The sequence below is a fragment of the Rhopilema esculentum genome, chromosome 19, assembly GCF_057945365.1.
Source record: "Rhopilema esculentum isolate cy_ngs chromosome 19, ASM5794536v1, whole genome shotgun sequence".
NCBI lineage: Eukaryota > Metazoa > Cnidaria > Scyphozoa > Rhizostomeae > Rhizostomatidae > Rhopilema > Rhopilema esculentum.
The window spans coordinates 3,976,871-3,999,765 of NC_142833.1; the positions used below are offsets into that span (position 1 = coordinate 3,976,871).

The 22,895-nt window shown below is 35.5% G+C and overlaps 2 protein-coding genes across 3 annotated transcripts; both read left to right on the plus strand.

Annotated features, from left to right (window-relative positions):
- Positions 1 to 684: 684 nt before the first annotated feature.
- LOC135688505 (zinc metalloproteinase nas-1) lies at positions 685 to 7,658 on the plus strand. Its single transcript, XM_065205375.2, has 5 exons — positions 685 to 1,090; positions 2,743 to 2,940; positions 4,028 to 4,145; positions 5,034 to 5,221; positions 6,865 to 7,658. Exons 1-5 carry the CDS (start codon positions 925 to 927, stop codon positions 7,185 to 7,187), a joined length of 993 nt encoding a protein of 330 aa, XP_065061447.2. The 5' UTR covers positions 685 to 924; the 3' UTR covers positions 7,188 to 7,658.
- Positions 7,659 to 9,359: 1,701 nt separating this feature from the next.
- On the plus strand, positions 9,360 to 20,932 carry LOC135688499 (uncharacterized). 2 transcript variants are annotated; one of them, XM_065205367.2, is made up of 9 exons: positions 9,436 to 9,784; positions 10,965 to 11,024; positions 11,555 to 11,707; positions 12,819 to 12,936; positions 13,306 to 13,481; positions 14,196 to 14,605; positions 18,518 to 18,731; positions 19,501 to 19,692; positions 20,426 to 20,932. In XM_065205367.2, exons 1-9 carry the CDS (start codon positions 9,619 to 9,621, stop codon positions 20,683 to 20,685), a joined length of 1,749 nt encoding a protein of 582 aa, XP_065061439.2. In that variant the 5' UTR covers positions 9,436 to 9,618; the 3' UTR covers positions 20,686 to 20,932. The 2 variants fall into 2 exon arrangements, with proteins under 2 accessions (XP_065061440.2, XP_065061439.2); XM_065205368.2 differs by lacking the exons at positions 19,501 to 19,692; positions 20,426 to 20,932 and having other exon boundaries at positions 9,360 to 9,784; positions 15,447 to 18,545.
- Positions 20,933 to 22,895: the final 1,963 nt, after the last annotated feature.

The following is a 22,895-nucleotide window of genomic DNA, read 5'->3' on the forward strand; positions in this document are numbered from 1 at the left end:
TATGAAATGCATAAATAAATTTTCCAGAAATTCTAAAATTTATTTCTTTATATCAATTAAAGCATGTGAGTGATCGGGACGACTTTCTAAATGAATTTGAGAAAAAAATTGCCAGCAATCCTTAAATACAAATTCTATATTCTTTATTGTCAAAAAAATTATCAATTTAACAAAAAATGTTTTCCTTAAGAATCCTAAAATGAAGTATTGTTTGCCTAAACCCCCCTCAGATTAATTGCAAGAAATCTTAAGTTAAATTCAAAGAGAATCCTCTAGCCGAACATTAAGAAAAGTCCAAAAATAAAATTTGTCAAAAATCTAAAGGATAACTTAATTTCTAAAAGTAATTGGTATCCAATGTGTTTCCATGTCACACCATAATCGGAGTCAAATTCAGTCTAATTTTAAGAAATTATAGTACGAAGGCCTGTGAAAATACATACATTGCTAATGAAATTATACAATAATATTTTAAAATTAAAACAGAAACAAAATATTATAATGCCACAAGTGATACAAATTGATAAGACTTTCTTGTTGCCTTGCTTTACCGAAAATAGATCTCACCGAAATTGTTGTACTTAATGTAGATCCTTTCCTGTGCAACTGTGCGGAGACGCCCTCTATTTCAAAGTTGCACATTGCCCATTGAACCATGAGCCCAGACAACAACACCAGTGAATTTTGCTTTATCAGAAGTTAGCAGAATCAGACTGGTTGAACAAAATTTGTTCTCCGTGGGATAATCGGTAATACCAAAACTGGTTATATCCAAAACACAAAGATAAGCAATGATGATGATGTCAATTTGAAAAAGATTTGACGTGTTGGTTGTGGAAATGCTGAGCAAATTCTAAGCATACCCCAAGAATTGACAAGTTGAAAATATTTGATAGAAAAGGGATTCAGACAAAGATATTAGGAATGAATCTTGCATCTGTTAGCATTTTCTGCATTTGTTATTGCATAGGAGTGGTGTATTCAGCAATTACCAATAACGCACAAGAATTTCAAGAGCAGAACTGCTTGGAAAATCCTAATGGCCTTCTTACAGAGCTTTGTGGCCAGCAAAGCACTCAAGATGAACAAGGTTTATTAACTTTACTGTTTGTTGTTAAGCCAAATCTGATATGATCAATTTTTTCTGTACAAAACTTGAAAATGGCTTTAGAAAAAGCAAAAATTTCACAATATATTGAATTTTATTTTGTCTGAGACTCCTCAGAGTATAGAACTGAAGTGTTTGTCAGTATAGAAAAATATAAAATTTCTATCGTGTTCTTTATGACCCTTGGACGAAAAACCTCTTAGCATGTTGTGAAATGTTTGCTTTTTCAAAACCATTTTAAAATCTAAAAGTTATTTAGGGTCTTAATTCAATTATTCGTAGACTAAGCAATTTTTTACAAGACATACCAAAATTAATGATTAAAAGATAAAAATTTAAAGATATGGGATGTTTCCAGGGATGCCAGAACTATGACTGGGCAAAAGGGGACAGGCTTTTGTCAAAGGCATGAAGGTGGTAGATGAGGGAAGCGAGTCGAGAAAAGGGGGTTTAAGGGTAGTCCCCCAGAAATTTGTTTGCTACAACACGCTACAGATTGGCTTACACAAACTTCAAATTACATTTTGTTGTACTAAACTTCGGAAACTATCGGAAATTTTATAGCATTTTCCTCTGATTAAACATTTATATTTTCAAAGTACTTTACAGGTAGAATGTATCGTCGTAAACAAACACTTCTAAGGTGAATCTAAGTGATAAAGGCGAAGGGAAGAGAATAAGTTGATCCTCCGGAGTACATTTTTTATGTGCATAGCTTGTTTTTTTTGCTTCCGTCTGGATCTCAAATATTGCTATCACCTTGAACCAAGCCCAATTTCAGTAGAAAACTAAGCTTAAGGACCCTAAGGGTAAATGAGATCATGTCAAAAACTGCAGTTTCTGCCCACTCTTTTGACCTCTATGGTCCAGGAAACAGCTGTTCCCTCCGTGCTCTTGCTCCAGCATTGCTGGATCATTCTCGTGTAACTGTTTTGGCATAGAAGTCATATACACTCATTTTTTTATAAGAAACAAAGGTCGATGTTGAGTACTCCGGTTTCTTAATGTTCTGGAAATTTCAATACTCATTGTTTTTTAAGAGTTTCTTAATTATGATGTCATGAATGATGTTATGAAATGTTCGTGACCTTTTTATCATGTCAAGAGATTCGCCTCCGCTCCGATGCTGTATTTAGATGTGGGAAGAACATTTTTATCCCTTGTGTCTCAAGTTCTGGGCCAACAGGGCAATCTTGTTCTTGGATTTTACAAAATTTCGTTGTTCTCAGTTTTATCACGATTTAATAGTTTCTTAATCTTTTTGCTTCGAGTACTGAAGTTTCTTAATTTTTTCTGACTGTCCAGTACTCGCTTCTTATAGCCAGTTTCTTATAAAAAAATGAGTGTACTCAAAGAAGGCTCTTCAAAAAAGGCTTCATAATAAAATCATTCTTAAAACGAAAATGTTCTCTAAATTATTTAGGCCTTTTACAAATATTAGAGCATTTGATTACCTAGTCATGTAACTTACTAGCATCATAATACTCGCATCGTAAATGAATCAATCTGCCCTTCTACTATTTGTTTAGATTGCATTCGTTAATAGTGCGAGCAGTCTATTATTCGTCTGCTAAAATAATTCTAATACAGATGTTTGCTGAATGATATTTCAACTACAAATTATGCACCAACAGGAATAGAATCTAGCCAGTTAGAGGATGGTTTTATCTTATCAAAAACCCAAAAAGACTTTCTCTATGGAAGACAGAATGACGACGAAAATGAAGCAGGACAAGAGAGGGTTGTGATCAATAACAAAGACTCTGATGTGTTCGAGCTTTGGCCTACAGGAGAAAAGATCCCGTATGAAATAGATGCCAGCATAGATGATAGTAAGTAATCAGGAGATGTCAGTCATTTTTATCAATGTAGAGGTATTGAGATGCGGATATAGGATAGGATTCTTATCAGTATTACTGAACAATATATCTGTTTACAATCTTAAACTAAAGAAAATTTTATCTCGTTTTTCAACATCTCAATATCTAATCAGTAAGGTGACAGACAATAACACACCCATTTTAAAGGCAATCTGTCACGACGTTGATTGATTATAAGAACAAAGGGATTTTTATTATTTCCAGTCCCCCTTTAATTTATCGCATTGTAAAAAATATGACGGAGCGCTGGAATTGTGTATAGGCTATTGTTGCAGCTATTGTTCTCGTTAACCAATCCACAACGAGACAGATTGCCTTTAACCTACGGATCAAGTTTAAATACGGAGATCTGCCAGAGTCTGACGTTATAATTATTACCTGGAAAGCCCTTGAAGTCGAGTTTTGTTTATACATATTTCATTAACTCCTCGAGTACTAATTCCTTTACATATAGATCATCCCCGAAAATCTTGATAGTTTGAGCTAATATCCTACAAGTCAGATAAAAAAAATGAAAAATTCTAATCTAAGGACTCGTTTTGGAGAAACAAGGGGAGATACGGGTTACTAAATATGCTTGTTAAACTGGTGTAAGTGTTTCAAGATTTTTGGAAGTAATGGAAGGCACACCATGCTCGTCATCCTGTTTTTCACAAAGATTCGTTCTAGAAAATAAGACATCGAGCACAAAATCAAAGTTTCAAGAAATTCTGAGGGATCAGTATGAAACAACTGTGTGAAAACTAAAGAAAAAGATAAGATATCGTGGGTTCAAAACAAAGACTAATAAAAGAGCTTCATTTGTGATTGAAATTCGAAAGGAACTCTATGAAATTTTAGAATTTTAACAGATTTTATCAAATTTTAAACAAATTCAATCAGGAATACAATTTACAAATATTTTTTTAAGCAACATGGTGACATTGAATTTGAATAACGAAAGGTTCTACAAATGAAAGTCTTTGACTTTGATATCAACGGAGCAAAAGATTTGTGTATACACTAAAACTTGACTTTTGTTTATATTTTTCTCCACCAGAAAAGAAAAAGGCTATATCAGAAGCAATAGCAGAAATTGAAAAATTCACGTGTGTTCGATTTCGGATGCGGGAAAAGAAGAAAGACGATTATTTTCTGAAATTCTTCAAAGGAAACGGGTATGAAAAAGTTTAATGGCCATTTAGAGAAAAATATTCTGTGTACTTTCTCATTTTGGTCTAATTTGGTCTTATTTGGTCTTATTTGGTCTTATTTGGTCTTATTTGGTCTTATTTGGTCTTATTTGGTCTTATTTGGTCTTATTTGGTCTTATTTGGTCTTATTTGGTCTTATTTCGTCTTATTTGGTCTTATTTGGTCTTATTTGGTCTTATTTGGTCTTATTTGGTCTTATTTGGTCTTATTTGGTCTTATTTGGTCTTATTTGGTCTTATTTGGTCTTATTTGGTCTTATTTGGTCTTATTTGGTCTTATTTGGTCTTATTTGGTCTTATTTGGTCTTATTTGGTCTTATTTGGTCTTATTTGGTCTTGTTTGGTCTTATTTGGTCTTGTTTGGTCTTGTTTGGTCATATTTGGTCTTATTTGGTCTTATTTGGTCTTATTTGGTCTTATTTGGTCTTATTTGGTCTTATTTGGTCTTATTTGGTCTCATTTGGTCTTATTTGGTCTTATTTGGTCTTATTTGGTCTTATTTGGTCTTATTTGGTCTTATTTGGTCTTATTTGGTCTCATTTGGTCTTATTTGGTCTTATTTGGTCATATTTGGTCTTATTTGGTCTTATTTGGTCTTATTTGGTCTTATTTGGTCTTATTTGGTCTCATTTGGTCTTATTTTAGTTTGTAATTTAATCTACAAAAATGGAAAACATGCAAATGGTAAGCAAATCTAAAAGACCTTAGAACTGATTTCTTTCCTCCTCTAACTCACAGAGACATAATTTAGAAATATTTTGATATTTGATACTTTAAATGAAAGACCAAATTTGAACATGTTTAGCTTGTGAAATCTTTTTATAAGAGCTAATAAGCAAATTCTCTGAAATAGATGCTGGTCTTTCATTGGATTACGAAAAGACAAAGAGAAAGTTGGTCAGAAAATTTCAATTGGTGACGGCTGTGAGAAGAAAGGGGAAGTGATTCACCAAATAATGCATGCGTTTGGATTTCTAAACGAGCATACCCGAGAAGACAGAGATATTTATGTAGAGATCAACTGGGAAAATATCCTACCTGGCAAGTATCTAATCGTGATAGAATACAATAAGATGAGGTTGAAAAGCAACACAATAAATATAATCTGCATAAAACTGTTTTAATTCTTGCCAACAGCATTGATGTTAACCACTGCACCACCACAGCACATGCAGTAATTATTTACCGAGATGTAGGATCTTGCTAGTAAATTACTTCTAGAGACCATAATTTCATTCATTTTGACTGGAGTAATCTGAACAAAACAATAAGGCAGGACCTTTTCCCCTTTTCTTTCTTTCTTTCTTTCCTTTTTCAGATTAAACTTTGCCTATAAAGTCAAATTTGATTACCTATGAAGTCAAATTTGATAAGTTTAGATAAAGGCACATTTTTTATAAGCAAAATTTGCTGATTTCAATGATATATGTTGAGGTGAATATTTTCTATCGTCTAAAAATTTAGGTAGAATATCCCATTTTCACGTTTTCAACTGTGACAAAGCGCGCGTTTCCGTGACGTCACAAAGTTTGCAAATACAGAAGCAGTTGGCATTTAGTACACTAAGCAAAATTAAGGTCGGTATTAAAACTGCAGTTGAAATAGCCTAAGGGGGCAATTTCAAGCCAGGGTTCATATCCAATCTTTTTAGTGCATCAAACTGTCCGCTTTTGCAAAGTTTCACACTGATTCATTAAAGTACGATTGAAGTACAAAAATACCGTCTATTAAGGACTGGGCAGTGCACCCTAGTCTAAAAATAGAATAAGGGGGCAATTTTCAGATGGGGTCTACATCCTATCATTTCCTGCGTATCAGATTGCCACTTATTGCAAGTTTCCTGCTATTGTACCTACTCTTAGTAGAGGTATCAAATAACGTCGTTAGTGGATTCATGCGGTAAAGCACCCTAGTCTAAAAATAGCCTAAGGGGGCAATTTTCAGACAGGGTCTATATCCTATATTTTTCAGTGTATCCAACTGTCCTATATTGCAAAGATTTGTGCCGTAGTACTTAAGTGCGACTGAGAAGCGATAACACAGTCTTTAAAGGTTCTGGAGCAAAGTACCCCCGTCTAAAAATAGAAAAAGGGAACAATTTTCAGTTAGGTTCTATATCCTATTTTTGTCTCCTATCAAACTGTCCCCTGTTGTAAACCACAATTTGCAGCATTGTTTGACTAACAGTCCTGACTAAGTTGTTTAGTGTGTTTGTTGTGAAGACTGAACCAAATGCAAATCTTGTGACGTCATTGATTCTCTTGCTTTTTCACTAGTACCGATTGTTTTTAAACACCCCAAAACAAACTTTTTAAACACCGTAAAAAAAACTTTCCCCAAGACACCCCCAAAACACGCCCGATTGTCGTTCATCTAGCAGTTTTGGAATCTATCTACATTAACATGAAAAAGCCGCTTTTGTGTGAATAGTAGGAGTTCGTTTTCACTTCAGGACTCCATTGATCACATTTTCATAGGTAAGTGGCACTGATTGGGCAACCTCAACAGTCATGTGCTCGCGTCTCTGATTGATTGGCCTATTTCGATCGATCCGCAACTGGGTATGCATATTTCCTAACGTAAAATTTTCAATCTATGTTTTGACAATAAATACACTGAAGATTCTGAAATGTTTGCTTTTTCAAAGCCATTTTCAAGTTATGTTAGTCTTCTTTCGATTTCAGACAAAAAGAAGTACTTTCGCATCAGCAAAGAATTTGTTCAGAATTTTCTTGGCAGTGACTATGACTACAACAGTATAATGCACTACAGTCGAAACAAATACAGCAAAAATGGCAAAGATACCATGTCGATATTTGGGTGCTCCATTAAAGCAAAGAACATACTGAAAATTATTGGACAAAGAGATGGGCTGAGCGCTGGAGATCGTTTTCAAATAAATAAACTGTTTAAATGTTCAGTTAGTACTAAAAGGCAGTCTATTGTTAATGATTCGTTAGAGGAAGCAAGCAAAGATTCCGGCGAAACAATATACACATGCAACTAGAAGTAATTTCAACAGGCAATATTCAATTAGCCTCATTCGTATGTTGCCTCTTCCTACAAATAGAGCTAATGAACACAAAGGAAACATCAAAATAGAAGGGACGGTTCTAAAACCACGCAAATATACCGGAAAGAATTTCAACTAGTGTAGTAGTAGATTTATACATGTAATAAAGATTCCTGGCTACCTAATGAAGTATCATTGTAAGAATATAGTCATTGGTATTTAATTAGAAAAAGCTTTTGATTGCAAAGGTGCACAATGTATTATTATTTGTGAAAATTTCAGTAGAGAACTAACCTGTCCCAATTTTTGTAATATTCTGATTTACTGGTAACCTGATTTGTATTACTGAAATGAGTTGACTGTTGAAATTCTATGTATTTAACAAATTCTGACGAAACATAGTTAGAAATTTCATTGATTTAGTACTCTCCTGATTTCTCTGGATATTTGTTATTTTGAAATGTATGTTATGTATCAATTCTGTCGAATTCTGTTTCTTGTTTCGATTGATGTGTATTTAGGGTTAAATTGCTTAGCAAGAAATTAGTTAGGGGGCTGGTATTGGAGGTGGCTATGTTAGTAGCCAATGGCAAACAAAAATTGAAACAGCTAATAAATTATGCAGATGCCACAAGAATTAAAGAAGCTAGTGTTTTGTGCAAATATTGAGGTTAACCCTGTTCATATCTCGAGATCGCTATTGAAAGTCATCATCAGGTACCATCTTCTATCAGAAGGTTGGCTACCATGACCCTCCAACTATCCCAAAATCTAAGTTTTGGTTTGTTGTCATGGTCATAGATATATACTGACAGTACATCGTACTATTAGCTCTAATTCACAGTCACAAAATTTGAATCACATACATAAACAACATATCAATCCAAAATGACTTAAACGATAATACTTTATATTATCTGGCTATGATTAATAATATCGCCTTTAATATTCAACATTATTCGCCTATTATGATTGTAGTCGTTAGTCATCGAAAAGAAGCAACTTGAGACAACTCTTGTCCTATTTGTTTGAAATGTATTAATAAGGGTTCAAAGTCTAATAAGCGTTCATACTCATATTTTAAGCTAAATCAAATGGCTTTAAAAACAATTATTTGAGCTTCAGCTTGAGCTGGTTGTTGCTACCTCCCAATGAATAATTTATAATGTACTTAGAATTTATATCATATCAAGGCTGCTTGTTACCAACTCCACTAAGAAAGCAAGTTTTAGGATCTGATCAAGATTGACTATTATGACGCCAACACAGAACAAGGTCATCAAAAGCGCTGTCTTAATTCTTTGGTTTTGGATTTAGGTTTTTTATGCAAAATATTTTGTGCAAATGATGGTAGGAAAAAGGAAAATATTGGAGGCTTATAAAACAAGAGAAGGGAGATTTAAAAAGAAGGGAGAATGGTAGAATGTGATGTTGACATAGCAAGTTTAGACAGTGTTGATACTTAGGCCCAATCATACAGCCTCGTGGTCAGTAGGCCCAGTTTGTAGCACCCATTCTCGGAGCGTCTTTCTCGGGGCGTCTTTCTCGGGGCGTCTTTCTCTGGGCGTCTTTCTCGGGAGTCTTTCTCAGTAAAGAGAAGGCAGAGTTATGTCTCTCATCTCACAGTTTTTGTCTTGAATTGCGCTTGATGTTTAGGCCTAAATCTTCGTATTCTTTTTTCAAAACCAACGTGCTCTAAATGATGGTTTACTTCGCAGGTTCACAGGTCATAACGTCGACCGGAAGTCCAGGGCCCATACCACGAAGTTTAATGTAGGGGGGCCAAGGCTAACGAAAATGGGGGAAAAACGTCTTTCACTTTTTATGGCCACTTCTAAATCATTTGCTTCGCATAAAAGTTGGGAAGCTATTGCCATAACTGTGAAAGACGATTTCGTGCATCGAGCAGACAATACAGCCTAAATGGAGTTATCGAAAAGCATGCATGCATACATTTTGTTTATGCCTTGCTCCCAATACCATCAACTAATGTTGTTTGAGATAAATTATGTGGAGACCAAAACAACATTTCTATATGTTTGCGACAAGCCCATTTTCGTGCAGAAAATATTCAGACGCCTCTTGATAGCGCCATCAAATCCAGTGTTTACATATGTTACAAAGCTAATTCGCATGCTTTGAAGCCTGCGTAACAGTTAAAAGTACTCGCGCCCGTTGAGCGTGTCGTCCTCGTTAGAGTTGTATTCAAGAGCTCGGGTACTCAGTCAAGACAAACACAATATTCAAAATAACATGTTACTTTAGACAATGCCTGCGAATGAGCGCTCTCGAAGATTCACTGGTCCAGGTAGTTACAGGTTAAGCGATTCAGTTTGAAGACGACTAATCGAGTAATTTCGACCGTGTGTATAAATCAACAACGCCGCCATATTTTCGTTATTATGAGTGGAAAATTGAATTAAAAATGTTGTACATTAGTTTATTAGCATTATTATTCTTTGCGTCAGAGATAAACTGTCGACCATCTTATATGAGGGGTCGCAGAGATGACAATGGAGATTTGATGACGATCCTGAGATCTGCTACGAAGAAAAAAGCTGTGGCAACCAGAATTCTTGGCAAAGAGAACAGTATGACTTTTATGCATATAAACTATTTCAACTTTTGCTTTAACCTCCTCAATCTGAACACGTTTCGTTTTGGCTACTCGATCACAATCACGAGCTTTGATTTGCAGGCTACACTGTTTCAATCCGTTCTTGTTCAACAAATTTTGTTTATGTTTAATTTCTTTGGCAGCTATGCGCAGGAGACGCGTGGCAATGTATTTCCAATTAGGCCTAAACATTGTTTTGACCAATCAATGAGTTTTCAAACAAGCCCGTACCCCAGTCCATGAATCCCTGATACAAACAATCTCACAAACTTTAAAGTAAGATGTATGATCACAATCGTATTGCTCTTTCCAAGCATCGTGATTAATAATATTGATGCACACGGTATTACATCGCAAAAGAGAATGTGCAAGACCTTTGTTTCAATAGACACTTTGCATCGATTATAAACCGTTACTAAACATGATAAATCTAATATATGATGTACGAATCTACATATATGTTAACGGCAAAGTGAATTTTCTATTCGCTATCTATGCTAGTACTTATACGTTCATCTCACTGAGGTCACTTTGAAAAATTAACTCAATATGCTTCTCTGGAAATCTGTAGTACTAGCTCTGTGACAGGAGAATCAAAATATTTCATGTTTTTCCAACGCAAAATCGCTTATTATTATTAATGATACAACAATTATCTTTGTGTGGAAAGGGATAATGAAGAACGTATAATCGAGAATTTGGGAGGAAAAAGTACTACGAATTTGGGACTGGGGTCTCAAGTGCACCCTCTTTGGGCATTGGAATATCTGCTAACAATACCAGATTCTAGCATTCTGCTCTTACTTCTCGTTCTATATTGCTTGCCTTCTATTTTTCGTATTTTTTAAAGCAATATCTTTCGGCATCTAGTTTCAGCTAAGTTGTCCAACAAACAGACAAACAAAAATAGAATCGGGTTCGTGGAATAGGGTGAATTCCCCCACACCCCCTTTCCTTTGATCCGGATCAAATTTTATTCCCTTCTTTTTTGCCAGCTGACAATATTTTAAATAATTACCACCGTAACTGTGGAAAACTTGCATCATTTCAAAAGTGTTATTTACTTCATGCGACATATTACTTCATTATTGTTTGTTCTAAGCGCGTTGAAGTATTCCTTATTATCGATTGTTTTCTTGCCTATCTTTTTTCAGATAAATTCTGTCCTAAAACAAAGGCAGAGGAAGAGAAAGCACTTAAAAAGGAACAGAGACGTACGTGAAACCTTTATGAACTTGCATTTTTTTTTAATATGCACATTTGTTGCAGTTAAAACAGTCCTTTTATGACATTTTTCCATTACGAAGAGAGAACGCTAGCTTTAGATGCAAGGTCTTAATCGACTAATCTACGCATAATTATCAAAGCAAACATAGCTGACGTACAGTAGCATTTGTCCGGTGTCAAATGTCCGATAAAAGTAGTTTTTGGTGTATTTCTGTTTTTCTGTGTTATTTTATTTCCGTATTTCGTATCTCAACACTTTTAGTATCTGAACCATAGTATTGATATTAGCATCTGTAGTTGTGAAAAGTCCGTTTGAGGCCATCTATTCACATAAGTTTTTACTAAAAGATTTATTCAAACTACCGTTAAACTCTCTCCCAATAACGATATAATCCAGACACCTTTAAAATTTTCCAGACTTGCATCCATTGTATAGATTACATCAATTTATATTCATGATATTAGTACTGTTATGATACGTATAAGGGATAATTTATATTAAATATTCTTTTCTCAGCGGACCTCGTTGAAGGTGATGTTTTGATGACAGAAAAGCTGAAGAAACTGATCGAAAAGGCGAACAAGACAGTTGGAGAAAGAGACGTTCTTTCGTTTGAGTCAATGCATTGGAAAGAAAAAGCTATACCTTACGTCTTTGATCCTTCGTTGAGTAAGAACTAAAACAAATTTAACTTCAACCTGAAACCGATAATTTCCACTTAAACTTTCCATACCAAATGTTCGAAAACCAAAAATTCTTGACTAGAAGCCTCCCGGCACGAGCACTCTATTGACATCTTATTGCTTTAGTTGTCCAAATGAGACAATTCATGAAGATTTAATCCAATACCATATTGTTTTGTATGCATTGTTGCTTCTTAGTCCCCGTAGGCAGTTTTAGAACACTGAAAAGTTATGCTTATCGAGCAGTGTCTTGGATCGTATTTCTATCTATGTGACCACATCTAGTATTAAGCGAATAAACCACGGTCCTATCCTTATAACTAACTTACATCAGTTTGGAAGTATTGGCTTTGAAGAGTATTCTTTCATTTTGAGATTTTAAGCAATATTTTTTGCTATGATGCTTTTTGAAGAATTGCTAAGTAGGAATTGTGCCTTGGTTGAGATGTTTTAGTTTGCTAATATTTGATAGTAGGAGCACTCATTACTATTGATGATATTTGATACTGTGACTTGATAAAATGTGGCCTCTGAAAAATATCATGAGCAGCAAACGGTGCTTAACGAAAGACAATCGAAATTCTACCATCTGCAGTCGACAGGTCTCGAGCAGCGCATACCTGCATTCTCATACTATGAAGTAGACCAGTACTTTGCTTTAACGATTTTCAGGCAAATTTACTTTTAGGTGTCTAATGAATATGTAGCCTGTTGCCCGGCCTATTTCTTTCATAATCGGGTCCGGATAAAGGCATTTTGCCCCTTCAGTGTTCTGTGTAAACAATTGGCTTTGTGACGCGTTATTATTGAGAAAACATTTAAAATTAGTCTCATGTTGACGATTGAATACATAACGATAGGTCTATTGTATAGTCAAACCGATGGGAAATTTAAATGGCCATCGAAATGATTCGGAACATGTGCCTTTAGCAAGCTAATAGATAAAGCACTCTGCATGGCACTTTGTTTGCTATATACAATCTTTTAAAGGTTTGTGATAGGCTGTAGTAGTTACCAAATGTAATTACACACCCCTAATTTACAAGGTACCCTTACCTGTTCTGCAATGCAAAGTTCATCCTAGTTCTGTTTTTTAGGCCAACGAGCTAAAGACGCCGCCCAAGCAGCTTTCCAAGACTTCAGTAAATTCACTTGCGTTAGTTTTGTGCCAAGGACGAGTCAGGCTGATTACATCAGATTTTTCCCTGGGAAAGGGTGAGTGAGGAACATTACTATTTTCTTTACTATCATCACATTTTGCAATGATCTACTAGAATGGTAAACAGAAATCATTCCAGTCAAATACTCAGGAGCTTTATCGAGATTACTGTGACTAATTGCATAAGATAAAAACAGTTGCATCTGAGCCCATCAATATACATGTGGATGAGCTCAGGTTCATGGCCTTATATAAATGTGTATAGAAATATGAAATATAAAATACAAATGAAGACAAACTTTAGTACAAAATGAACTTAATTGTCATTAAACGGCATTGCAAAAGCTACCGATGAATATATTTGGTTAATCCTATTCGAAACATAGTTTGTATATCCATTTCTAGAATTTTCTATCTTCTTACAGTTGTTACTCTTTTGTTGGTAAAAATGGAGGCTCGCAGGACCTTTCAATTGGCGCTGGTTGTGAATACAAAGGAACAATAATCCATGAGTGTATGCATGCAATGGGCTTTTTTCACGAACATACCAGACTGGATAGGGATAACTACGTTACAATTAAGTGGGGGTCAATCCAAACTGGTAAGTCATTCCACAATATATTCAAAATATACACGAGTCTTAAGTAAATTGTAGTGAGCAAGAAATCGCAACGAGGAACTAAGGAATGATTTTGTGTTGTAAAACTTGCTTGTCAGGTATATACATTTCTAAATTGTCTTTTTGCCCCCTGGCAGTGCTTAGAAGTGCGTATAGAGAAAGGAACCGGAATAAACACAATTTACTGAGCCTTACCCGATATGTATTCTCTAGTCTAGAAATTAAAGAAAAGGACTATGCAACTATATCTAGTTAGACTCTGAAGTGAAAATTCCTCTACATTTAAGGAACTTGGACGTTTGGTACTTTACTGTTAATGATTCGAGGGCATTGAGAAGCTATTCGTAAAAAGTTTTTCCGTGTACTTTTTTCTCTGAATATGCAGAGAAGGGGCATAGGTACACTAGCAGCTGATATAGCTATGGTACTACAGGCTTGCTTTGAAGAAATAGCGGTAAAATAGAATGACTTGCTAGAGAATAAAGCTTGCCGCTTGGCCTAAACAACAAAACAGTGCAAGCCAATTGATAAAGCTTTTCAGTGCAGTTTATCGCATTTCTGTTTCATTATTCAACTGGAGTGGTCGTTTTGTTTAACTAGATCCTTGTGAAATTTAAAGTTTAAAAAAGGGAAAATCAGTTCAGTAAAATGTCAAGTAATACGAAAATTTTGAAGCCTTTATATATAACTTGACAGGGATGGAAAACAATTTCAAAAAATATGCCGTTGGTTCAGCTGATTATCTTGGCGCAGATTATGACTTCAACAGTATCATGCATTATCCTGAGACCGCATTCTCTAAAGACGGTACAAAAACCATTGAAATATTAGCATCGGTCAGCCCGACACCTAAGATCGGCCAGAGAGATGGTATGAGTGAGACTGACATCACACAAATAAAGAAGCTGTTCAAATGCCAAGATCCAACAACGGCTCCAGCCGAGACTACAAAGCCTGTCACTACTGCCGCACCTGTCACAACTGCAGCACCTGTCACAACTGCAGCGCCTGTCACAACTGTACCAGTTGTAACCAAACCTGTCACAACTGCTCAACCTGGAACAACAGCTGCACCAGTTACAACAGCTGCCCCATCACAGACTCCGGTAAGATATTTTGAATTTTGCTATGTTTAGAAAGACGTTAACAAAGAAAATCCATTTTGAAACCAAAAATCTATTTTGATATTCAACTCTACTTATTCAGGGATTAGATGATCTTTGAAGATTTTTTTCATTTAATTTCATACCTAAATACAGTGCATTACATTACTTAGAACTAGAGCCTTTGTGAAAACATTTCACAAAGCCAGTAGAAAATGGTTCAGACCTTTCTTACCATATCATTTTCTGTCGATTGAACTATAAGAAAAAAAAGATAGGGTCTTGAATAATTAGGTTTATCTAAATGAACTCAATGCATCACCTTTTCAGAGCTTTTTCGTGTCTTTATTTTACTCAAGGTTGGTCCTAATTAGTCAAAAAACCACAAGCATAACTGCAAAGAAAAGCCTTTGGACGGATTAGACACAACCATAAGGCTCAGCTTAAATTCCTATAGCTCTTGCACTTTTTTAATCTCATTACTTCTCAACACAAGTTAAAATAACAACACAAACACAAGTATGTGTGCAAAAAGAACTTGAGATTTCGATATTTTTGTGGCTGCTCCACACCCTTCCACGCTGGCTCGTAAGTCCCTTGCATTCGTACTGTGTCATCAGTAAGAGCCAAGCTTTTTAGCAAAAAGCAATATACAAAAAGCTCTAACAGGCAGAAGATCGTCAAATTGATATTTCAATTTTAATATAGCCAAAGTAGAATATTGCTGCCGAATATTCTGCATAAATCTGTATCAAACTTTGATAATATCGAAATCCAATTGGCTTAACGCAACATTACATGACAATACTAATAAACAAGTGACAATTTGTAATACATATTTAAGGACAAGGCAACGACTGTAAAAACTGCCATCACAACTAGCCCGACAGAACCCCCTGAACTCGAGGAAACGACCACAGCAAAACCAACGACCGTTCAAACAAAAGCAACTGCGACCGATTCGCCCATAAAGGAAAGTAAGAAAATTAAAACAACCCCCAGAACAACAAAAACAAAGGCAAAGACTACGACCCCCACACCATTAACAGTAACATCGCCGAAACCGTCAACTAAGGAACGGGAAGGTAAGAGTTCTACAAAAGCAATAACTACAACCCCAACGAAAACAACCCCAGAAATCACCGAGGCTCCGAAGAAAACAGCTAACCCATCAACTGGTGTAACGGTCGCTTTTACCACTCCAACACCAGAGATGCACATTGAGCATACAACACAGGCACCACCGACGAAAAGCGGAAAGAAAGAAGGCAGTGTGGTAGATGAAGATGAAGAAGACAAATCCAAAGGCAAAGGATGGGGCTGGGGAAGGAAAAATAAAAACAAAGGTAATAATGGGCGAAAAGGGAAGAATAACAAGAAACAAGGGAACAACTGGGAGGAAGATGAGAGCGAGAAAGAAGACAAAAAGAAGGAAAAGAGCAATGAAAAGGAAAAAGATCGTAAAGACGACGACTAGAAGAGAAATCAAAGAAAATGAGACATGGACTAGAGCTAGCGAGAGAAAAGGGAAACAATACTGTGTTGGGTACATTGGCAATAACGCAATACATTGAAGATGCTCTTGCTATTTCTGGCAATAACATTTGACTTGTGGATACAAATACATACACACATTATCTTGACTGACTGTATATTGTTGACTTGAACAGAATCGTTATCCTATATAGTAAAATACACCTAAGTCATATTTTTATAGTAAGGCAACATCATATACATCCAAACACACTTTTGCTCATATACACGCAGATACACAGCACACAATACTTTTATACAGCAACGCAAAAACTACTATACAATAACTACGTTAAGTACTAACCTTAGATCTTATATGCAAATTAGCTACTATACATGACATTTTTATATTTAGCTTCTGTTGATGGCACAGGGAATGTACTGGAAAGATAAGAATTTTAACGAAATGCATATAAAATCAAAAGCTTTCAAACATCATGTTTGCATTCTAATGCCACTTTTACTTACACTCTTTATATCTAAACATAAATAAATAAAAAAACAAATACGCTTGCCTAAAGCAATTTGCAAAACAGAGGGTGAGACAGTTTGGTAGGGAAGTTTGGTAGATAAACCGATGAATTTCTTGTTGTGTTTTCAAAATTACCTTTAAATCATGTTCAAATGTTGAAAACAAAATTTTTTCACTGCTTTCATTCTATTCTGTGTTTTTTTATATCCATGCAATTTTATTCATCCATACACGCATAGGCGCCGACTTTTATTTTTCCCAGAGGGGGGGAAGCTCAAAATTCAAATTAAAAAAAAATTAAAAAAGTTAAAAGGTAGAGAAATTCCCTGTCGCTTTAATAACGATAATAGACAAGTTAAAATATCAACAGATGACGTAGGAGACATAAAGTTTAGACTAAATTTTTCACAAGGGATTTGTTTGATTCAAATTATTCTTTAACAATAGATAAATTTCACATTTATGAGACTTAGAATATACATATAACATATACATTATCGTGCCCCCAAGCCCCCACGCCCTCGAATATACATAAAAATTATCGAGCCCCCGAGCCCCCACGTAGTCGGCGCCTATACACAACTCCCTTCCCTTATATTTATAGACATTATAGACGGCTTTCATCTCAGTCAGCCATTACGACTTCATATCTCCCAATTCAATCATATCAAAACATGACCAAGGACCTTGTATTTCTGAAAAGGGATAAAATGGTTTTTACTTTTTTCTAAGGCAGAAATCGTATTGTCAAAGAAATTCCTCTCAAACCTTTTAAAAACTATTCCCCCCCCCCACACTATTATCAACCAGCCGAAATCAAAACCCCTTCACTTTTCTAGTCTTAGGGGGGGGGTGGCTGCCCATTGTTTTCCTTCTCATTAAATATATCTGCGAACGGCAACACATAGTTTCTTTGAAAATAATCGACCATGCTTTGCTGTAGATTTACCTTCTATATTACATTTTTTAAAACTTTTGGCATCTAGGGCCCGGGCGTTACATAGCAGATTTTGCACCGATCATTAGAAGACAATGAGGATTACGTTTGTCGCGATTTTGTCATGTTTCAAATTCTAATGCGCCCGAGCCCTTAGACATCGTGTATTGTGTAAAAACAACTGTTGATAGAAATGATGAATTCATAAAAATCTACTTTTACAATTTTTGACTTTGAATCCCACAACCTGAAATAGCACCATGAAATACCGCTAAATGTGCAAAATCAGTTAAATGTGTTACGAATTGGCTGAGATATTTTCACATAAGCGCAGGCTCTTTCCTCATCAAACCTCGGTCATTTGGTCTCTGGTAATAACTTTAAGAAACAAGACAAAGTAACAGTAATCCGTTAGCGAACTGCAAATCTTTTATTGGCCATATTTCGCCAGATTTTTGACATACCCATTTCATTTTAGATATTTAGAAGCATTGATTCTTGGTGCTTTTTAGGGTATGGGACTCAATCTGAAAAATTCTAAAAACAGATTATATTTATGACGTCATACTCTATAGAACTCTATAGAAGACTAAAAGGATGCATTGTAACCTCTTTTGGTAGTAAAAGAACAATTCCTGTTCACAGCTTTTGCATAAAAACGCTTATTTTTACTTTAGCTAGTAGGGACTCATGCAAGCCAGAGGCTAGTTGAAGCTTTACTCTATGTTGCTGTTTGAAAACTAATATAAAATCCCGTTATATTGTGTGTTTTTTTTGTATATTACTCGGTCATCCTATAACGTGGTATATTGCAAAAATTATTGCCGATGAATAGCAAACAATTCAAAACTTGATCCATTCTTTGAGATTATTTTAATCTCGCCAAAAAGCAACTACTTTAATTCATACAACATCAGCTTTCATTAATTTTTTTACATCGCATGAAAGTGAAAAACCCAGGTTCACTCTTTAGCTCAAAACTACAATTGTTCCTGGCACAACCGGAGCAACAGCGCCAACCCCTGCACCGGGAGCCACAAATTCTCCTTCAGAGAAGCCTTCACCTGGAATTCTGCCGCAAGTAACAACTGTATATCCAACAGCCGGCCCAGCAACCCCTGAAGTGATTGTCAGTCCTGGTCATGGACATAAGGTTCTTATACAAATAAAAACTGGAGCTGCCGTTGGTAAGTTATAGCTGATCCTATAAGCAAACCTGTTCTTGTATACAAAGACCTGTAGTTTTGAATCTTGGAAATTTCGGAGTCTTTGCAATCTTCAGTGGCCCTCCATTGTTACAGCAAAAAGGATGTTAAGTGTGGCTGATGAAGTGGATACTATATTTGACTTGAGATGAAAATCCATTCTTAAGGACTTGACTTAACAGCTCAAGTGGATGTACCCTCATTTCCTGACCTCCCCGTGAGACTAGCTTCTGAAAAAACAAGTATTTTCTCTGTATGTAAATCATTGAAAAAGTGTTTCGTCTCAAGTCATCCATTTTATCGTCATTATTAAGCTTCACAACTTTCCCCCTTCACAACTTTCCCCCTTCACATAACAACATGCATTCGGGACAAACGTTTTGCCGCGATAAAGAGAGTTTTTCGTGAGATAGAGACCTGAAACACTGGCTGAGACCGTAAAAAAAGCAGACATATTTTATATCTGTGAATTCTGGGATAGGATGCAACTTTATCAAAACATCTATACTGAACCTAATATAACCCGACAGTGGAAGCTATCTTCAGTGCAAGGAAGAATTAAAAATATTTTGCTTATTTGGTTTCTTAAACAAAAAGTTGTCACCCAGTAGAAGAAGTGATAAACCAAATAATTAGCAATTGAACAAATTATGTATGCTAGTCTCTGCTATATAAGTTAGGACTTCACAATTATAAAACTTGAGTGTCGAGAGAAAGGATATTAACGCTTCTTTGTAATGATTTTTCTCAGGAACATATCCACAATGGCCACAAGACTTCAACTGGAACACAAACGGAGCACCACAAACATGCAACTGTCAAACATGCAATTGCCAGTGCGTGCATATGAACGAGCCATCGGCGGGAGTTGAATGGAAAAATAATTATTTATGCTACAAGAAAAGAGGCGACATCGAACCAGGGATCGAATGGTCATACAACGGTAGGCGACAGGCTTGAATAATGTGATATTGATAGGCTTGAATGATGTGAGGAAAATTAAGAAAACACTGCATTGAGTGTTATTGGAAAAAAATTTTGAATGGACCAACGATTTTTGCTTAAATGCGAAAGATCACTAGAAAAATTTGAATGAAGCAAATAAAGAAGGAAGGGAATGAAATGTAAAGAAAAACAGGAAAGTCTAAGAGAGAAAGTACTGCGACAAACTTTCCGTCTATTGACCAAAATTTAAAAAACAGTTTTAGGATGGTGTTATTTACTTCAGAAAAGTAACATTTGGGTAGGAACTTTCAAAGAATGATGTTTTTATCACGATTAGTATGTTATTTTGTAATTAGCAAATGTTACCGGAGTGAAATGTTCAAGTTTGCCTCTTTAAAAATTACGAATGTTAATCGAAGAGAATTAGTTGACAAATCCTGGTGTTCTTAACGAAATTTGAAATTTCATTCAATTTGCACAGGAACTGAGCAGCAACTAAAGACACCATTTTTTGCAATTGATTTGTAACAAAGAGCAGATTCATTTTGATTGGTTGCCTATTCATAGATGAAAAGCAAATCAGTTTATATACGTTTTCATTAAGGAAAACCGTGGTAGAGATAAAGTGATCTTGACATGAATTGCTTCAAGCTATGATTCAGACAGCCAACTTTGTTGTGTATAAGCAGATTTTAAAATGCCAGATTAATCTGTTAATTTACCACTTGCAGGAGAAATCAACGGTAAAAGGTGCACACATATATCAGATCCTACTTTTGGAAAATATTGGGAAAACAATTTCCTCTGCGTCCCAAAAGACAGTCCGTACCATTTCGTATGGTCTTTCAGAGGCCCTGTAAAAGCTGATGATATAGAATGCTTGAAAATGGCAGTCCCTGATGGACCAAAAGATTGGACAGATAATTACTTATGCGGTAAAAAGACAACTGCAGATGTTGGAAGAAAGCTTGGAGTTACCGATGATAAATGAAAAACACTGGCCATCGATAAAAATAGACAACTAATGTAGCTCAGAGTTGGCTCTGTGAAAATTGCGAAAAACGTTTATAATCTTGTTAGTATATTCAACAATTGTAGTAGCAAGGAAACAGTGTATGTACGAAAGGCCTATGATCCTATAGTGTTAAAAACATATTTATGTGAATAACGACTAACGTTAAACAAAGAACAATTTCTGTGCAGTTTATATGAATAATCAAAGAACCTTAAAAGTGCAACTAGCCTTTTTCTTTCAAAGATTGTTGTCGTTGCATATTTATTTAACATTGTTCTAAAGTTTGTTGTGTTTGCAATCATACTGAACATTCTGGCATATCAAATTAGCATTTTTGCCTATAAAAATAGCACTTACGTCATTTATGTACTGCTGCGTATGCATAAGTGCGTGTTTCCCCCACTAATTGTGGTCTTGGAATTTGAAATAGTGGCCTAAAAAAGCGATAATTTTTTATGGCGCACCTGCTTCCTCTAGATATAGCTATTTTCCAAAAGGTTCTCCCTTCTCTGCTAGAATTTTATTTTTCTTTGAAATTACCTTTAGATTAGGCACTGACACGCAATTTGACAGTCATTTTTTTTGCATCTTTCTTCACCTACAATATAATGTGCCTTATATTTAAAGCAAAAAGCCAAAAAAAGCTCCATGAATATAATGATGTATCCGTTTTTGTTTTGATTCCTTTGAAATGGGGTACTTTCAAATTGGATTATTGATTAGAAGTGGGACCGTAAAGAAAGCTGTTTTTAAGCATGAATAGAGCCCATTACACTTTAACTGAATGCCCTGTCCCCAATAAATTCTAATAGAAAAAATGTTCATTGGAAACTACAAAATGCATCATAAAATTACTTTAAATAATTTTATTGCTTTCTGAAGCTGTAAACGCAACATCCTTAAAAAGGCAACCAACTATAAAGAACCTTCTTTTTACATTCAAGAAACTCCTTGCATAGTCTTGCTATTCCATTACTTGATATAGCTAAGTCGAATTTGGCATAATTTGAGATAACCAGGAGTTAAAATTGTTTATTCCTTAGTATATGAACAAAACTCTTTTACACAAAAGATCTAGTAAACAAGTTTGTATATTCGATAATCCTCCGCAATTACAGTATCATCGACTTGATCAATTATCAGCTATTTCGAAAGTAAGATAATGTTTCGTTAGCAGCTGAGAAGCGACTGTATGTATAACACTATGAACGTGTCAAAAAGTTTTGTGGAAGGGTTTTCATTATGAAAGTGATAAAAGCTTAAAAAAATTAGTCTCAGGTAGAATTATATGTCTAGCCAAATAATTCTATCAGAGGCGGATCCAGAGCAAACTTGAAGGAGGGGCAGATGGTAGTGGGGGCGCTGAAAAATTTCCAAGAATTGGTGACGAGCTTACGCTGTATACAATAATTTCAGATCCATTTCCGGAATAAACAACATAAATTTGAAGTTCTCCTTGAAGCAAATTAACCTGTCGGTCCCAGAAACTTTTTCACCTGATTCTTATATTTCAAAAGGGGCGCACAGTCAAAAGGGGCGCACAGACTGGCTTCAACTCTTCGAGGGCCCCCCTTAAATCCGCCACTGAATTCTTATCATCTCTTTAGTAGACTCATGCTATAATCATCGCCTCTTGATTTTTTTCTTTTAATAACAAGAATAAACAAGATTTGTTGCAAATGAGGTCAAGAGTGGCGGTGTGTCCATAAAGAAATGTTTTTGTTCAAAACTTCTTTGATCATTTTGGTTAAATATAAGCATTTAGTGTAAACGTAAAGAGGAAAGAAACACTCGAAAATTTTGCCTGATTGTTGCTGGAAATATATTTAGAACATACTTTATCTCGTCTCTTTTCTTCGTACGCTTGTAACCTTTATGAAACCTTACAACCCTGAATTAGGACAATGAGACGATATAAGCTATGATATTACCAGGTAGAAACCTTTAGCGTGAGAAAGGGACAAAGATCAGAAACGGACCATTATCAACGCTTTTGATAAGAAACGGACCATTATCAACGCTTTTGATCAGAAACGGACCATTATCAACGGTTTGGATCAGAACGGACCATTATCAACGGTTTGGATCAGGAACGGACCATTATCAACGGTTTGGATCAGGTATGGAACATTATCAATGCTTTTGATCAGAAACAGAGCATTGTAAAGGGCTTTGGATCAGAAACG